Here is a 19,202-nt window from a genome sequence, read left to right on the forward strand (position 1 = left end):
TGTAAAGTAATCATAACTAAATGGAGAACAAGGCAGGCTCCCTCTGGAATGTAGCGGTACCTGGATTTTTCACAATGACTGGGAGGCAATGGGCTCATCCTCATGTTCTTCTAACCAGGATACAAAGTTTCCCGACAAATTGTTTTTAAATTGCACTTGCTCTCAGTGTTGCCTTCCTCTCAACTTCCAAACTAAGTGAAGGCAGCTTAAAGTTGTTTTTAACTATTCCAGTTTTAAAGTAGCATTTCCCCCCTTCTCCTGACAGTTTAGCCCATGCATATGATCCAGCTTCCTTAATGGATGACCTGGTTACTGGTAGGGGACAGGGGTTGAGGTCTGTCCAGCTCCTACTGTCCACCTCACCCTGCTGTGGGCACATTCTCCTTTCCAGGAGCTGGGCACTGCCCTCTGTGACAATTTTGGCTTGTGTTCCAAGACAAAGTGGACACCTGGCTTTCACAGAAGCAAATGCCCATGTGATATCTGTCTAGATTTTTAGAAAATGTTGGTCAGGTCAGCCATCACATAGTATTCTTATATACTTTTTTGAAAGAGCATCAGTCCTGTGTTAAAAAGGACTGGTGATAGTCCTGTGCTGCATAGATTGATTTACATTAGGAAAGAGAGCAGGATTTAGCTAGGCATATTTTGTTGGTTCTGTTTCAAATGAAGGTTTAAAGATCAGGCTTCTAATTGTTTTTGTTATGGGGTGCCCCATTTTCCTTTTCCTCTTATGCCATTTTATAGACTCTATGGGTTACCCCTAAGAGCTGTTGGCCATAAGTTCAGAACTGGACTCCTTGGTCACTCACTTGCAGCAAACTATATGTAGAGAAGTTCAAGCACTTGTACAAATTCTTGGCAGGCAATAGACATAGCCCAGCTGACAGGCTACAAAATGGCAGATGGGCACTGGGTGAAGCTGAAGGGAGCATCCCTGATTCTCCTTGCAAGTGCTCCTCTTCACTATCAGTCACATTTTTGGACATGTCTGCTGTTCTTTCATTTGTGAAAGTCTTCCTTCCTAGGCAGCCATCTATATTCACTCAAGAACTCCCCAACACATTTTAAGGAAAGCAGTTAGTGGTGTTTTTTCCCACCAGCAGATGATATTGGTGGGAGGGAAGCCAGGGCACTCCATCAATCACTTTCCTGAACTTACCTGCATTAAAACAGCAAGGACAGCAGCACTCTCTAGCCTCAGAGTAATTACAGAGTAATTTATGTCTGTGTACTTTTCTGCTAACGTAAAGCCAGGAGGAATGCATGTTGATGTGGTCATGTGGCCTAACATGATACGCAATGCAGATCCACTGATGCATTGTCTAGGAAGTAAAAGTTCCTTACTTTTCTTTTTAACCTCTTAGAAAAAATGTGCAAAACGTTCTCTGCATGGTAAAGTTCTGCATGGGTGATCCGTGTCCAAACTGAAATGTGTGTTTTGGGGGTAAGGAAGAGCAAATAAAAACCAAGGGCAGTGCAGAGCTCTGCTGAAAGGGAAAGCCCATGACTAGACACAAATATTACATTAACTCAGGTTTTATTGGATCTAACACAACTGGCTGGATTCACTTATCACACATAATGGTCATAATGGCTGAATTGAAAAAAAACCCACATTAAATCCAACAAACTATATTATGTCTTGGCACAGTAAGTACTTTAGGTTAATAGCTCCATGATAGAGTAGATGCTTAGCAACCTTAGGTTCAAATCTCTTGGGTCTCCAATTAAGACAGTATCAGGTAGCAGACCCTAACCATCTATGTTCATGGAGAACTGCTGCCAGTATATATCCTGAAAGTTTTCTTCAGGCTTTTCACATTTCTAAAAATTAGGTGAGCACGACCCACATGTTCTTAAGCCCACTCTTTTAAATATGCAAACTTAGTAAATGGACCAAGAGAACAAAGAAGCAAACAATGTGATAGTTGGCCTTTTCTCTAAATTCTTAGAAAAAGGAATTCCAACGTTAAGGGGTTGCCAAGCTTTCAGATAGTGTACAAAAAGATATTTTCAGTCTTTATATTATGTAAATTTAATTGAAAAGACATAGAGAGCTGACAGCTTCAAGATCACAGGCTTTTAGACACAGCGAGAGCTCTTACACACATAAAAAAGCAGTAATCATTTACCATGATCTATAAATTGATTCTCAAGAGACTCTTTTGTCGATGCATCACTGGAAATGAGTGAGAAGTTCAAGAGGATGCTACGGTACAATCGGTGTGCATCACTTAGAGCCATTTCAGGTGTCTTCCATCCTGCATAGTGAAAGAGAAAAACATTATATTCTTCAAACAGCTTGGCTTTGAGAAATTATTTCTCCAAGAAATCCATGCAATGGGATCTCTCTGTTGTTGATATTTCTGGGGAGTGTTATAGGTATTATTGAGAACCATTCCTCCCAACCTGTGGCCTGGGACCATAGCTGCAGATGGTCCTTAATTTCTGCATATACCAAAACTAAGAACATAACTTAAATAAGAAAAATCCCACAAGACTGTTTTTCTTTTTTAAAATTAATTTAATTTATATTTTAGTTGGGGGACTAGTAGCTGCCTTTAGATGACAAAGTAGTGGTCCACACAACACTGTTAGCAGGCACATAGAAAATCCACACACTGGACCTTAGCCACAAGAATGCAGCCTAGAATACTTTCCTAAGATTGCACATCTAAGTGATAAGCTGGTTTTCTTCGTGGCAAATCTACCACTACCTAGTTTCCCAACCTTCTAAGGGCCAAAGAGACCATTCAATGAAATGGTGAAGTATTCCAGAAGCATGGCATATTTTTTGGAATTTTAAGGGTAAGAATGGAATGATTTGTAAACACCTTCCCAAATGGCCCATTTTTGACATTTTATGGATGAGAATTGGAACTGAGAGCTTCTAGGAGGCAAACACTAATTCCCACTTTTAACCATCCATCCTCCCCTGCAAGATGGATGGAATTTCCAAATAGCTACAACCACCACCAATACAGCTGCCCTGAGAATGTAGAGCAGTCATTTCCTTTTCTGCTTTTTGCTCCATACTGCTTAGTGCTCTAGGTTTGAAAGCCAGCTTCAGGACCAGTTGGGGATCTTAAAAACTGTAGGGTGAAATCTCCTTTCAGAATGGATTGCACTGCCATTTTACACAAAGTGCTCCAAGCTCTCTACCTATACATGGACAGATGCTTAAAAGTATGAAACATATTACACTTGAAAGGAAGAGGGGAACACAGATTTTCACACTCACCTCGAGCAGAGAGCTTTTGCCTGAGTGCCAGTGGGAGAGTGGAGGAAGGCAGGACAAGATAAGCAGCAGTTAGCTGGAGAGCACTGGCTCGCAGCAGATACCAGACCTTAGAGGACCTTTGCAGAGCTGGATTTTGAAGGATTTCTACCAACAGGTTGAGGCCTTCTTCAGTCTTTTCATAAAGAGAAAAGGGGAAGAAAGATCAATTGCTAAGAAGACCGTTCTCCATTCTGCAAAGTCAGCCAGCCAACTTTTGATGCATGTTTTAATAATTTGACAACTCCAGAGATATTTCTTGAGAATTACAAAGTAGCTGTAGATTATACCCTATATTTCTTTGTTTCTATAAGATATAGAAATACCTTGTATTTCTTTGTTTCTTTGTAGATTGAATAAACTAAGAAAGGGTGGCTGGGTCAATTTCTTGCTTTCTGCAGTAGTTTGCTTCCCAGAATCACTCGGGGACTTTGAAGTGCCAAGCCAATGGTGCCAGAAATCTTGGTTCCTTATTTTTCTACTAAGCCATATGGATCTCTGCTGCACTACTTCTATCAGCTATAGTTCTTGTTATTCAGGAGGAAGACTTTATAAATAATTTTCTACTTGAAAATACATTTAATAATCTTTTCACAAAAGTATGCCAACAATGTTTCTTAAGAAAAAAAATGTTAAAATATAGAGAAATGTGATAGTGAAAATGCTATAACAAGATTTACCAGGAATGATCAAAAGATAAAATTTACTAATACAGGTGGCAATGATTACAAGTCCTCAATAACAATTAAAATTTTTTTTGATAACCTCCAGTTGTTGCTGAATTAGAACTCCAAGCATCCCTAACCATTGGTTGAGCTGTTGGAAGGTAGTTCAGCAGCATTTTGAGGGATAGGGTACACCATTTGCTCTAGATTTATGGCCAATCTAGGGGTGGAAGGATGCCACTGCTATTTATTGTAATGATGTTGGCCTCTAGCTATAATTCAAAAAGGTACCCAATTGCATATCTTGAAGACAACAAGATGGTGGTCTAGCCACAATGAGCCTCCTTGCCAGGTCAACAAATAAGCACAGCATAAGAAGTAGTATCTAGACAAGAAGGTTAACTAACTTTCAATAGCAGAACCAAATATTAACTACAACAATGACAGCCTCCCTTTGTGACTCTAGAGAAGCATGATAACCATGTTGCTTTCTAGTCTGTCATACTAGATACCACTAGAATCAATAGACATCCTGGCTCACAGGTGAATAGAACTTAACCCGGACAATCTAGAGGGCACTAGATTGGATGAAGGCTAATATAGTTTAACTACAGATTTTTCAGCATATCAGCTTGCCAGTCTTGGTGTTCTGCAATGCATACATGAAGGCATTCTACCACAAATACCTTGCAATTTGCTAAATATAGCTTGCTATGGAGCACAGCCAATGTTTGATTCATCAGCAAGTAGGAGCTATTATTTTCATCCACATTTTTCAGGCATAATTCAGCTTCCCTTAAAACAGTCTAAAAGAAAAGGGAAAAAAGGACATTTTCAGAATGGGTAGCCCATTAGCATTTAATGAGAGAATTTAGCTAATATTTGACCACCAGCAATTCATCTCAGCAGCCTAAAGACTCTAAGTTGTAAGAAATCCTTCAAGGAGGAGGTTGTCCCCCATACACCTCCCCCTCTAGAATGTGGGATAGAACTTCCCCTCTTGAGCAACTTATATAATAGAAGCCTGGTAATAGTGCAATACACTCTACATGGGCTGCCCTTGAATACCACCGAGAAGCTTCAACAGGTCCAGAATGCAATGGCATGAGCAGTAATGGGCATGCCTTGGTATGCCCATGTAACACCTCTGCTTCGCAAGCTGCATTAGTTACCAGTTTGCTTCTGGGTGTGATTAAAAGTGTCACCTATAAACCCCTATATGGCATAGGGCCTGGTTACTTAAGGACCACCTGTTTCCCATAACATTTGCCCAGCTGATCCAATCTGGCAGGGTTAGTGCACTCTAGGTTCCTTCAATTAAACAATGTCATCTCTCAGGACCAGGACGTGCACCTTCTCTGTAGCAGCGCCTGCCCTCTGGAATGAGGTTCCCTGTGAAATCCAGATAGCCCCCACTCTGCTGTTATTTAAAAGAGCCGTGAAGACCTGGCTCTTTACCCAGGTGTTTGGCAAGGGAGAATGAGACCCTTTGCTTCATTCCATCTGGTCTGTTGCGCTTGCCATCTTTTATCTTTATCTTTTATGTTTTATTGATTTTATTTTAATTTCTTTATTAATTGTTGTGTGCTACCCAGAGTCATTGGGAGTCAGGGAGCATACAAGTTTAATAAATTATATTATTATTATTTGCACATAATGACAAGCCTGCTTCCATGGGTCATCCTAGTTTACTATGAACAAACAAAATATTTATGTATAGTCTACTTTCTTCCCTCTTATTCCTCCCTTCGTGATAGACAGGAGATATTCCTTTGTGACATCTGAATCTGGATTTTTGCTGTACTATGATTTTTTTTCCATTTTCAATGTTATTTTTACAGTATTTTAAAGAAATTTAAAGATAGTAAATCAACATTTGATAACAATCAGGAGAAATCCACTAAATTCCAACTTTCTTACAACTTTCTGGGGCCCATTTTAGCAAACTATGTATTTTGAGTGCATAAAGTTCAAGATCCAATTCCAGACATATCCAGCTGCAGAATTTTAGTTGTAGGCGTGGGCAGAGAGAGAAAGAGAGATCTTCAACAGTGGTTGCCAGGCAAACTGTGCTGGGCTAAATGGACCCACAGCATAACAATCAGCTATAAACAAAGATGTGGGCATATGATGAGTGGTCTGTTGGAATATTTGTGCTGTTAGCACACTATTCTTTAGAGCCAGTTTGGTCTAGTGGTGAACGCTACAGGCTAGAAAGCAGGAGACAGTGAGTTCTAGTCCTGCCTTAGGCATGAAAGCCGGCTGGGTGACTTTGGGCCAATCACTCTATCTCAGCCCAACTCACCTCACAGGGCGGTTGTTGTGGGGAAAATAGGAGGAGGAAGAAGTGTTAGGTATGTTCGCCGCCTTGAGTTATTTATAAAAATAATAAAGGGTGGATAAAACATCTAAAAATAAAATTCTTCAGACTCACCTCAGCATAACTGGGACACTCCAGCTGGAGAAGGAGCTTAGCAATTTGGCACAAGGCACTGGTTTTCCCAAGAGAATCTTTAAGTGCACCAGAAAGAGCTGTGATTAGGAAGAAGCTCTCTATAGCCTTTAGCGGCTGCAGAACAAAAAGAGAATAAAATATTTAGATACATAATTTTCGGGGAGGGGGGTGTAGTAGGAGATGTAGAGGATGGTAATACAATACAGTGGAAAAGAGATGATCAGCTATAACATTCTGGAAAATCTGGTGGCCCAGACTTGTTCCTGCGGAACTCAGGTATTATAGTAAAAGTTGCCATTGCTTAAACCAGTGTTGTCCAAACGTGGCCACTTTAAGATGAGTGGACTTCAACTCCCAGAAGTCCAGAGTGGACTTCAACTCTCCCATGGCTGGCTGGGGAATTCTGGGAGTTGAAGTCCACTCATCTTAAAGTGGCCACGTTTGGACAACACTGGCTTAAACAGAAAGATCGTCCTAGATTCAAAGTGCATAAGCTCAAATGATATGCAGTTTGGAAATTATTATTGGAGCTGAATAATCTATTCTTCCCAATTCTCCCTGGACAAGAAACAAACTGAAGTTGCAAGTCTGATCATCCAGCCAGTGCATAAGCTTACAAAGCAAGCAAATGTATACAGCGTACTGAGGGAAACCCTTTCTCCTTTCACTGAAACTGAACAAAGAGTGTGCTGTTAGCACCTTATTAACAATTTTATGGCCATTATCTTCCCAATAAAGCTGCCATAGCCATTGGTCACCGGCTAGCCATCTACTCTGCTTCCTTTGTGATGGGGAAAAAACTTTTACACTGATTTCAGACATAAATCTGGACAGAACAGAAACCAGAAGAGAATTAGCATACATATATCACATTTCACTCCCCTGCAAGAATTCATTCAAAAAGCTGACTCAACATTTTGGAAAGCTTGCATGTACTTGCTTTGGGAAAGCTGCGCCACCCACTTTTGATACTGTTCCTACACTGAAAATTAAAGAAGTGCAAGGAAAAGGGACAACAGCAAGAAACTGGAAAGCCAGTAATTTCCAAGATAGCAATTCTAAGCATCGGCCACCTCCTTTGATAAGGCTTTAAAACCTTTTTGACTGGTGTTCCCACTGCGTGATGTTGTGGCATCAAAGTATTTTAAAAGCATGAATATTGTGGAAAGCTACAAACTCACAAAATGTCATGGAATGCTACAGAGATTCTAGATATTTTTATTTAAAAAAATCTGGAGGTCAAGAGGAGCTATCTAGAGATGCCACATGATTATATTATGTGCCACATCCTTTTATTATAGCCAGTGGGTGAACAAGTATAGATTAATGCTACAGATGGAACTATAGGTAGTCCTCATTTAGCAACTGCCTTGGATAGCAACTGTTTGCAAATACAACAGTAATAAACGGTAGTAAAATAATAAATTTTCCAACCAATGCCCGCACTTGCGCCCAAATTTCTGTGCCTGACAACACCACACGTAGGAGTGAGAGTAACACTGGTGTTGCTGCATGAGAGAACTTTATCTAAATGCAACAGCAGCAACCAGCGATCTTTGCAGCCCTCTCTGTCATGTGGCTTGCTTAGTGACCATTTCACTGGAACCAGTTGGGGTTGCTAAATGAGGATTACCTGTACTTCAAGATTGCTCTATGGCTAATATACCTCCCTCAACTCCTTTGTACATTTTGACTTAGTTCTTGCAACCAGCATTAACATTTCCACCCCGTCTGGGAAACCTGCAGAGCTGCAACAGCTCTTGTGCTATAATTCCCAGCCTCCCTCCTCACTGGCCATGCTGGAAGGCCAAAGATTCTCCACTCCTTCCTTCACTAGCCTAGCAATACAAAGTGTGCAATTTAAACTGCATGCTTGTGAACAACACACAACAGACAAGAGATGATCCATCTTTCAGAGGATCAGAGTGAGCCTCAAGGAAGCTGAAGGGGCCAAGCCAAGCTATACAAAATGCCCTGACAGAATGCCCAGCACTTAATACCTTTCCCATCATTCTGTATAAAGCTGCCATGATATGCAGGGAAGCTGCTGTCTGCTCTATGCTCCGCAGAGCCGGGATCCTGCCTTTTGACAGGAGCTGTTTCCACAAGGCAAAGGCATCATCCAAACATCTGGATTGCACTGGAAGAAAGGCAAAGTGTCAGGCAAAGACAGATTGCAGCTTTAATGGGATTATCTTAGCTCAATTCTGCCTTCAGCAGCTACAGCTGAAATACCCAGGACCCAGCCCGCCATCAGACAGTGTCATGCTATTGCTATTAGTAAGATGTGGCCCTATCTGAGCAGAAGAGAGATTGCTTGGAACAATTATAAAACTACATTTGCTTTTTACTAATCAAGCAATACTGAATAAAGAACCAGAATGCGTGCATTCTACTAGTAGTCAAACCCAACCCTATTTCGTCTCTCCTGGGGAGTTCATCTGCTGCATCCTAAGCTACCTGAGTGAGAACAGGTAAGATCATTCGCTAAGCAGCACAGAGCTGCTGAAGATGTTTGTCTGATGTTCTCAGCTGCAAGTCACAGGCAAACAATATATACGTTCAGTAGCTGAATCAAATCTGGTTTGAAATTCAATTTCTTCAGCTTTCTCCAGCCTGGCACCTTCCAAATGCAATGTGGACACTGGGGCAGCCACAAACTCTCCTTCACTACCCTTGCCTAAGGCAACATGGTTGACACCTGAAGCAATGTGCTTGTTAATTATGGCATGGAATTCTTTTCCTTAGCAAACACTATGAAACTGCAGTATCAGGCAACTTAAAAAAAAACAAAACTGTTGTTAACAGCTGTGTTTCTTGTTGTTACTATTATTTGCATGTTTCTCATTTGTTTAATTCTTTCCAACAAAAGAACACCTATAAAGAGAAAAAATTGAAATTAAGAAATGAAATATTTGAAATATTGTGTAAACTGGTAGAACTCGGTTATGGAGCCTAGATTTATGCTTCCTGTTTTTCATTCAAGTGTTTCCAGTAGAAATTTCCCAAGCAAGATTAACCTATTTTGCTTAGACTATACAGGTTGAAAATGATATTAGATTGAGCTGATCTAAAAAGCATCATTGATTTCAACCCTGACTGGATATGGAAGAACACTGCAAAGTTTTTTTTTTTAATTTAACTTTTATTAAGAATTTTAATTACAATAGTAAAAACTAATACCAACTAAAAGAGAATGGAAAAAAAGAATAAAAAGTATAAGAAAAGAAAAAAAGAAAAAAAAAGAAAAAAGAATAAAGAAAAAAAATATAAAGAAGTGATATCTAACCTTCATCACATTAAGTATAAACACATTTAATAACTCTTCACCCCCTATAAGACTAAATAGATATCTCTTCATCCTGTATCCCATCCCTTATCTATAAGCAAATCCATAAAACATCAAGTTTTCAATTATGGTGTCAGCAAAAAGTCCATAAAGGGTTCGCCAGAACATTGCAAAAAAAGTCTTATTTTAACCTTGATCAAATAAACTTTATATTCCTTCCTTTTACTTCTAACAGTCTTAATACTTAATTAAAATGTTGTTGTAGGATTTGATTTCTGTGGCTGGTGTGGGTCTTCCAGGCTGTGTGGCCGTGTTCTGGAGGTTTTGTTTCCTAACATTTCGCCAGCATCTGTGACCGGCATCTTCAGAGTGCAGGAGAACAGACAGGAGCAGTTCTCTCTGTGCCCAGGGTGATGTGACCCTTTTGTGGGTATTTATAGAGATCTGAGGGGGGGGGGTTACTGAGTGGCTGCTTGTTTTGGTGTCAGCATCTGTGTGTATCTTCCTGGGGATTAGGCAGGGTTTTTTCTTCCATTGAATTGTTAACGAGGGGCTGCTGGGGGTGATTAGCAAATTGTGTGAACTGTTCACACGTCCTGGTGGTTGAGCTGAGTTTGTTGACCTTTTGCAGGCTGTATTTTTAGGATTGGTAGCCAGGTTTTGTTGATTTTTAGACTCTCTTCTTTTTTACTGAAACTGTGCTGGTGTTTGTGAATCTCAATGGCTTCCTGGTATAGCCTGGTATAGTGGCTGTTGGTGTTGTCCAGTATCTGTGTTTTCAAATAGGATTTTGTGTCCAGTGTGCTTGAGGGCATGTTCAGCTACTGCAGATTTTTCTGGTTGTTGTAGTCTGCAGTGCCTTTCGTGTTCTTTTATCCTGGTATGGATGCTGCGTTTTGTGGTCCCGATGTATACTTGCCCGCAACTGCATGGTATACAGTATACTCCTGCAGCGGTGAGGGGATCCCTTTTGTCTTTTGCTGATTTTAGCACTTCTTGTAATTTTCTGGTGGGTGTGAAGATTGTTTGGAAATTGTGTTTTTCCATCAGTTTTCCCATGCGGTCTGTGACCCCTTTGATGTAGGGCAGAAATACTTTGTTGGTGGGTGGCTGTTTTTCTTCTTGTCGCTTGTTGTTTTCTTGGTTTGATGGCTTTTTTTTATTTTATTCTTGGAGTAGCCATTCGCTTGTAGGACCCAATTAAGGTGGTTAAGTTCAGAGTTTAGGAATTGGGTTTCACAGATCTGACTGGCACGATCCATGAGGGTTTTGATAATGCCTCTTTTCTGACGTGGGTGGTGGTTGGAGTTTTTGTGTAGGTACCGGTCTGTGTGGGTGGGTTTTCTGTAGACTTTGTGTCCTAATTTGAGGTCTGGTTTGCGTATGACCAACGTGTCTAGAAATGGAAGTTGGCCGTCCACTTCTTTTTCCATGGTGATTGTATATTGGGGTGGATGCTGTTTAGGTGGTTCAGGAACTTCTCTAGGTCTTCTTCATCCTGACTCCAAATTGCGAAGGTGTCATCCACTCTGAAGATGTCGGTCACAGATGCTGGCGAAACGTTAGGAAACAAAACCTCCAGAACACGGCCACACAGCCCGGAAGACCCACACCAGCCATCGTATGCCGGCCGTGAAAGCCTTCGACAATAGATTTGATTTCTCTTCAATTCTTCTTTGTCCCATCACACAGATTTCTTCAAGGCTTCAACATGCCTCTTTTGTAGATCCATTTAGAAAATATTTTCCAGGTCATTCTCTTGGTTTATCATTTGTATTTTCCTTTTAATTTTTAAAACTTCAGCTAGTTTCTTTTATATATCCAGTAAAGCATTCTTTTCCTACTCATTATCTTGGCCTATCATTTGTAGTTCCACATTCTATAATTTACCTTATCAGATAAAATTTGTTCCACATCTATCATTCCTTCCTTAACATCTTTTAGGCATACTCTATCCATAAAAGCTGACATCATTACCGACAGTGTTGATATTGTAGTTACTAACTTCTGGCTCCATTCTTCAAAGATCTTTAATATTTCCGATGTTATAACGTTGTATATCATTTTGTAAGACCCAGTATTAAACAACATTAGGCTTTGTATTTTTTTTTCTTCTGCTTAATATCTTTAGTCCCCTCTTGTGTCTAGTTTCTAAAATCATCGCTTATCTTTTGTTATGATTGCAGTTGCCAGGATAACCAAAATAACTCTGTTTCCCACGAGAAGTTGTTTATTTTTATAGTTAATTCCAAAATCTTATAGTAAAAGTCAATATTCCAAATTTATCTTGACCCTTAATCTGCTTATAACTTCCTTAGATCAACATCTGATTGGCTTTCGCAGAGCCATCTTCAGTTTGCCATACCTCCCCCAGAAGTCAAACACTGCAAAGTTTTTAAGTCCTTTATGAGATTGTTTTCAGACTAAAATGAAAAACTGTACGTTGAAGCTTAAACTAATTAAAATGTTGAAACAGTTCAATATAACACAATGTCTTAAAAGAATGTCTTAAAAACAGCAATAAAGGAATATCCTCATTTCTATCAGCACATAACAACTTCTAAAGATGTCCGTCTCCTATTTCTGCAAAACACCACTAATAAGACCCATGTCTACTGCTTATTCCTAGCAGGAAACAGAATTAGAAGAACCCTACCAGTCTTGATAATTATTAGCTACTCTTTTTGCTTTAATCTCATCATTTGAATTTAGCAGTTGTCCACAGTCCAATAGCAACATACAGTTCCTCACCAGAATCTGCAGATAGATTAAATGCGATGCCAAGATACAGGAACTTGTCATCATGGGATTTATCCTCATAACTGAGATCATTGGTTTCAAAGCCCTCAAGAACTTCTGCGTCTTTTTGTCCTTGGGTGTTTCTGGTCCTCTGCTCTTGCTTGATACTCTGTTTGAAAGAGGAGAGCTAATGTTAAACCCACCAACTACTGTCAAATAACATACTTAGTATATAAGCCAGACAGTGTTCTTGCTGTCTCTTTGCTCCATTTGTCTATGTCCCTTGTGCAGCAACTAGGATAAGGGAACTTCAGAGCTACCAGAGAGAGATTTCACTGAGCCCATTCTGCAAGATATATTACATTATGTGCTAAAAGGATCTTGTTTTAAACTCCACCATCTGTGAATGAGCTCTTGAGGTATATCAATTCCTATTTTCAATTCGTACAAAATAACAATACGGCAGTTAGTCTCCCTTTGGTGGTGATGGTGATTGTTATCATTATTATATTTTTATCCAGCCTTTATATCTGGTCAACTCAAGGCAGCAAACATACCTAATAGTCCTGCCTCCTATTTTCCCCACAACAACTGTGTGAGGTGGGCTGGACTGAGAGGGCGCAACTGGCCCAAAGTCACCCAGCCAGCTATCATGCCTAAGGCAGGACTAGAACTCAGTCTCCTGGTTTCTAGGCCAGCACCTGAACCACTACACCAAACTGCTTCGTCTCATCCTATAACAAACACATAGATAACAATTGTATGTGACTCCGTTGCCATGGAAACAAGTCCTTACATTGATCAGTCCATAGGAACAGTTCAGTGTTTAAAGGAGATGGAAAATAACTCTGGGACAGTGTATAGCCCTTGCATGCAGAATGTACTTGTTATAGCAATCAGCATTTCCAGTCAGGAAAGGTTAAGCAATGGATGTAAAACACCTTTGCTGAAGTCCTTGGAGAACTGTACTAGTCTGAAAGCTAGTCAGCCAACCCAAGTTACCAGGTTTTGAAGTGATCTGGTTTAATCTCACTGAACTGTTTGCTTTATAATTTCTTATAATTACTTATTTTCCAGAAGATTCTCCCTTGTTTCCTTTTATATATTGTATACTGGATTTGTACATTTTTTGGATAACCTTAAATTATACTGTCATTTAATACTAGCGATATAGCAAAGTAAATATTTCTGCATTCTTTTCTCATTTTTAATTAAAATAAGCTGAGAAAAGACCGATTACGTTCCTTCCAGTGGACATCTGTAGCTTTTTAGTCCCCTTGCTCTCTGGAGTATCGAATACACACAAACCAGAATTTAGCTGATTGAGTTCTGTGCTATTTTGCTTTGAGTCATATACCTCATGCATTTTGTCCTCAACTGTGCAGATATAAAGCCAGAGTAAAGCCTGGGCCTTATCATCCTGTAGCTGTTCCTCATTCTGTGGAGTCTTTGGCACATATTCTAACAACTGCAGGGCTTCGTTTATAGAGTCCAGAGCAGAACTACAAGAGAGAAGACTTAAATTTAACTAACAATAATTTCAGACATGATTAGCCACAATTGCTGAGAATATTTTTTGCACTGGATTCTCATATACTCATAACTGATGTAGTCAGAAGATTGCTTGTTAGTTTCTAGTTAGCTTAACCAGAATGCTCATCAGTTCTGGTTTATTACATCTAAGTGCATCCAGTCCTTGTTTAAACAATCCACGAGATCCTTCTCTTTTTTGCACAAGAGAAACAAATACTTTGGTCAGAAAAAGTATAGCAACAGCAGCACTTAAACAAAATATGCAAGCATCCAGCACCCTATTAGCACTAGCATCAGCATTTTTGAAGAGGCAACTGATCCTTACATGCATCAGTTTTGTAGCATCAGCCAGTGAGCCTTGTTATCAAGCAAGGCTGAAACTCTCCCAACTCATCTCCAGTTCTACACTTAGAAGTCCACACTCAAACTAGTGAAAAGACAAAACCAGATATGGAAGACAACAAGAACAGGATACTAGAATTAGGATAATGGGGCTCTGGCAGTTTCCAGTTCAAGTTCATTTTTTAAAACTTGGCATCATTTCAATAGAGAGGTATTCAAAGTAGGATGCTTGAGGAAAACCATAAAGCTGGCATCAAATCATATTATCCACTCACCATTCTGTCTGCTCGCTATAATCATGATAACATAGCACCTGCGCCAATTCCACCAGGATAAAAGCTCTTTCATGGACCCAATGGCTGCCTTCTGAACATATGTCTAGGAGGTCACAGATCACATTGAAGCGCTCTTGGCCAGTGTCAACTCGCACAGCTTTGTATGCCTTCAGTTCCTCCAACAGCACTTTCACAAGGACCTTCTCCTCTAAGTTATACTCTTCAAGACCTTCTTTCAGAGTCCTATAATGAATATAGAAGCCAAACAGGAATAGAAATTAGGAAAGATGTAAAGCAAAGACATGCAGCTTCTGTCAACTAGACAGCCACACTGTGCTTTGTGCAGCATTTTAAGGAGCTCACTTCATAGATGGGCAGGGACACTCTTTTTACTCTAAAACTATTTTTGTTTGATTTGTTTGATGTTTTTTTTAATGACTATTTTTAAGATGCAACTTTTCTTCATCAAGAGAGTGCTTTAATACTGATACTTTTCAGTATCAGCTTTTTCTACTGATAAAACCTTTGAGGTTTAGGGTTCCCCCCCAAATTAATGACCCTATAGTCACAGCAGATGACAGTGTCTAGCCAACCTTGGTGGACCTTAGAAAAGCCACAGTTGGACCTGATTAGTATTTGGATGGGAGACCATCAGAAAAACATAGGGTTATAGGCTAGACTGGAAAGTTGAAAAAATGTTGAAGAACACAATTGTAAACCACTCTTAAACTGTTGCCAAGAGGTCCATGAAGTCACCAGAGATTGAGTTTGACTCAAACTCAAAAGGACAGATTCAGACACAAAAGAAGGTATGACATGGAAAATAATCCTAATGTCACACCTCTTTCTGCTATTAATGGTGCAAATCTTTCTTATATTCATTTTTGAAGAGAAAAAAAAGCTTCAGCCTATGACCAGGTGATTAAGCATGTGTGGATTGGAAAGGCAACATTTATTTATCCAATGTTGAGGCTGCCTGACTCATTCATGATTCTGGGTGGCTATAGATACAAAGAAAAACAGTACTTATAAGAAATCATAGGAAGAAGAAAACATGGGAAGACTAGATGAGAGAAGTTAAGGAAGTAAATGGATAGAGATGATTTGGGGAAAGTGTTGGAGAAGGAAGGAAATAGAGAGGATGTGAATGCAATAGGAGAAAGCGGCAAGAAAGAAGGGTCTGGAAAGGAAATGGGAAGGCAAGAAAACAGTGGTGAAAATCTTAGGAAGCATTCAGTTGGAAATACAACAATGGGTAAAGTGGGGGAAAAATAAGGGGATCTAGTGACAGGGAGGCATATGACACTGTATCAGACCACATGTGCCCATGTTTCCATTCCTTGCACTCTTGATGCAAAAGGCTATCAGTTCTATATGTTCTATTGCTAAAAAATAGAGGGAGGGACTCTTCTCCCACCAAATAGACCAATCATGAATTCATTTCCATGGCTCTCTACCCACAGCAAGTAGAAAGAATAGCCCACTTTTGAAAAGCCTTATCAAAGAGCAATCCACTAACAAACTATCTGGCTAGATGAGGCAGCAAATAGCATTTTTTCCAAATTATCTTGCCAGCTCACATTTGCTTCAACTGACATGGCCAATACTGAAGGACATTGGAATCTGGGACCCTCCAAGTGTCACAGCTACCAGTTCCTCACTCCTATAGCATTTCCATGAATAGAAGGCTTCTTATTCTCTGGATACTACTGGATATGCTGAGACTAAATGGGAGGATGACCCATTCTGCAAGTACAAAACATTCCATACATGGAACATTGGTTTCATGTGGTCTGTGCATGTGTATATTGAATGCTTTGAGTTCATACACAGAACAAAACAAGGATGTTTTGTTGCCAGTCTGAACCAAAAAGCTGTAATTCATGGCAGAAGTACTTTTGGGGTGGGAAAAAAGGGGAGGGGATTTCATTTTCAGTTGAAGGGAGGCAGGGGAGGCACTGAGAAAGTTGTGGGGACAGGCCAGTCGGCCATGCTGTGCTGGGACATTGAGAGTGGCAGCATGAGCTAAAGGGGAGGAGGGAAGAATAGATACTGGGAAGACCGGGGGCTGGGAAGGCTGGGGTATGCCATGCTGGAACATCAGCAGCTGAGGGAGAAACAAGGGAGGGAAGGTGCTGGGAAGGTTAGGAGGCAGTTGAGCCAGTGGAAACTGGGAGCTGCTGAAGGGAGAAAGGGCAACACATATCAGCCTTGCCCTACTTGACCTGTAAAATCACTCCAGGATCCTTCTAAATTTTCTTAAGGCTGAAATCTAGAACTACCAAACATTCCTGTTTATTTTGCCAAAACCTGACCGACCTGAAATGGTCTGCTGAACTTTCAGAACACAGTACTGTAGTTTATTCTGGATTTGAAAAGAAAACATATTTTCCATTTTGCGCACAGCTCATGGCCAATGCATTCCAATTTTGAAAGGTAACCTCCGCATATCAGACCTACATTTGTTGCCAATAATTGGCAGCTAGATAAAGTAGTACCTGAAAGTAGAGAAAGGGGACAGTGATAACCCTTGATACTCATAAGGCTGAATAGCAAGAAAAAAACAAGTTTGAAGGATTCCAGGCAGTCAGTGGAATCATTTAGTTCAGAAAACCACTAAGAATAAAAATAGCAGACTGAGCACTCTCTCGTTCTTTATGGATAATAATTAAGAAAGGCTGCCTTTGTTCTGGGGAGACTGATATTCAACTTCCATAATTGGAACAAAGTATTTTTTTGAGCCAGTGTGGTCTAGTGGTTAAGGCACCAGGCTAGAAAGCAGCAGACTGTGAGTTCTAGCCCTGCCTTAGGCATGAAAGCTGGCTGGGTGACTTTAGGCCAGTCCCTCTCTCTCAGCCCAACTCACCTCACAAGGTTGTTGTTGTGGGAAAAATAGGAAGAGGAAGGAATATTAGCTATGTTTTCCACCTTGAGTTATTTGTAAAAATAATAATAATAATAATAATAAATAATAATAATAATAATAATAATAATAAAGGCAGGATAAACAATCTAAAAAAACCCAGACTCTTCCTGCAGTAGAAAACTTTAAATGGCAAGAAAGGGGAACACCAGCCTCATGAACTCTAGTTTCCTCAGTAGTAGGATGGCAGGAAGCAAAAAATAAATAATTCCTAATACAAATACAGAATAATACAGCAAAAAATAAATAATTCCTAATAAAATACAGAAACTATTCCAGTATTGCCCGTTTTGAGCTGCAGACCCAATCTTTAGTTCCTTTCTTACTTCAATCTCAAATCATCAGCCCCATTTTTATTGGCATCCATCTTGACTTTGACCCAGGAGCAGACAGGCTCCACCATCTGTTCTGGGATCTTGCTGTGATGAGAAGCCAGCCAGAGGACTACAGTCTGAAGACCCTCCTCTAGTAAGCCGAGCTTCCTGTAGTTTTCTACTTGCAGCTTAAAACAGTTGTGTAGCTGGAAAGGGAAAGATAAGCATTCAGGGTGGCAAAGAGAGACTCATTCAACCCCCAGAAGATTAGAAGCTCCTTCCAGTTTTCAATACAGCAATACATGTCAAACAACTGTGAATTATAGCCTTGGTTAAATTACTAAACTCTTCTAGGGGGTCAAACCTCAATGAAAATCATGGGATGTCAGGCAGAGGTAGTTACCCCAATTTTTATTTATTTATTTGGTCAATTTATATAGCCGCCCATCTCACATACATGATTCTGAGCAGCGTACAAAGTTAAAAACACAAAAGCAATACAATAAAATAACCAAAATTGTAACAAAAATAATTTAAAAACAATAAAAACTATAAAAAAAAATTAAGGAACCCTAAGGAGCTTCAGGCTCTTTACAGTGATTAAACTTTAAGCAACCATGTCAGAGAATTCAGGTCATGACCAAAAGACCTTTGGATACCATTAGTAAAATTACTGAAATCCAGGCAGGCAGAGGAATCCAAATATAAGAGTGAAGGGAGGTACAGGTAATGGCAGACCCCTGAAAGTCGTTTTGTAAAATTGCATGGTCCAGAGAAATGAGATCAAGAAATTCCCCAGGAAAGCAATTGACAGCATATTGAAGAGGCTTATGGTTAACCAAACTGATTATGACTGGCAAATAATCGGGAGGCCTCCTCGAAGCATTTTATCTCAGCACCCCAGAGAGAGGATGCAATACAAATTCCCAGAATTACCTTTAGACTACAAATACAAGTCTATACGATACAAATTCAGTGAATGCCCTCCCAAACAGCCTCCCCCTTGAGATTTGGAAGGCCCTAACCCTTTTGGCCTTTCAGAAAGTTGTAAAAACCTGGGTTTTCCCCCAAGCATTAGGGCTGGGATGTTAGGGGAGCCCAACATGTGCACGTCTCTTTGTGAATTTATTATATGGTGCCTCGGATTGCTCCTTTGCAGTGGATTATTTTGACTTTGTATGGTTATGGGGCTCTTTCTGTATCATTTTTTGTAAATTGTTAGCCACCCAGAGTTATATATTTAAGATGGGCGGCCACATACATTCTCTAAATAAATAAATAAATAAATTTGACGTTGTTCGGAATATGGGGGTGGGGAGGGTGATTTACATTTTAAGTAAACATCTACAGGTTCTTTGTAGAAAAGAGTGATTTGTCAAAGCCCTTC

At 39.9% G+C, this 19,202-nt stretch overlaps 1 protein-coding gene across 2 annotated transcripts in view; it reads right to left on the reverse strand.

Annotated features, from left to right (window-relative positions):
• Positions 1-19,202, reverse strand: part of ESPL1 (extra spindle pole bodies like 1, separase) — a 45,855-nt gene that overhangs the window by 17,892 nt on the left and 8,761 nt on the right. For both annotated transcript variants that reach the window (XM_025164507.2, XM_088137989.1), the window contains 9 exons: positions 17,828-18,021; positions 14,579-14,821; positions 13,786-13,930; positions 12,441-12,597; positions 8,401-8,540; positions 6,380-6,514; positions 4,632-4,751; positions 3,245-3,416; positions 2,136-2,264 (listed from right to left, as the gene is read on the reverse strand). In XM_025164507.2, the coding sequence (XP_025020275.2) occupies positions 2,136-2,264; positions 3,245-3,416; positions 4,632-4,751; positions 6,380-6,514; positions 8,401-8,540; positions 12,441-12,597; positions 13,786-13,930; positions 14,579-14,821; positions 17,828-18,021 (1,435 nt within the window). The remainder of the gene's footprint in view (positions 1-2,135; positions 2,265-3,244; positions 3,417-4,631; positions 4,752-6,379; positions 6,515-8,400; positions 8,541-12,440; positions 12,598-13,785; positions 13,931-14,578; positions 14,822-17,827; positions 18,022-19,202) is intronic.

The sequence above is a fragment of the Python bivittatus genome, unplaced genomic scaffold, assembly GCF_059951505.1.
Source record: "Python bivittatus isolate LINGU-HERP-01145 unplaced genomic scaffold, Pbiv_v1 ctg000220_np1212, whole genome shotgun sequence".
Lineage (NCBI taxonomy): Eukaryota > Metazoa > Chordata > Lepidosauria > Squamata > Pythonidae > Python > Python bivittatus.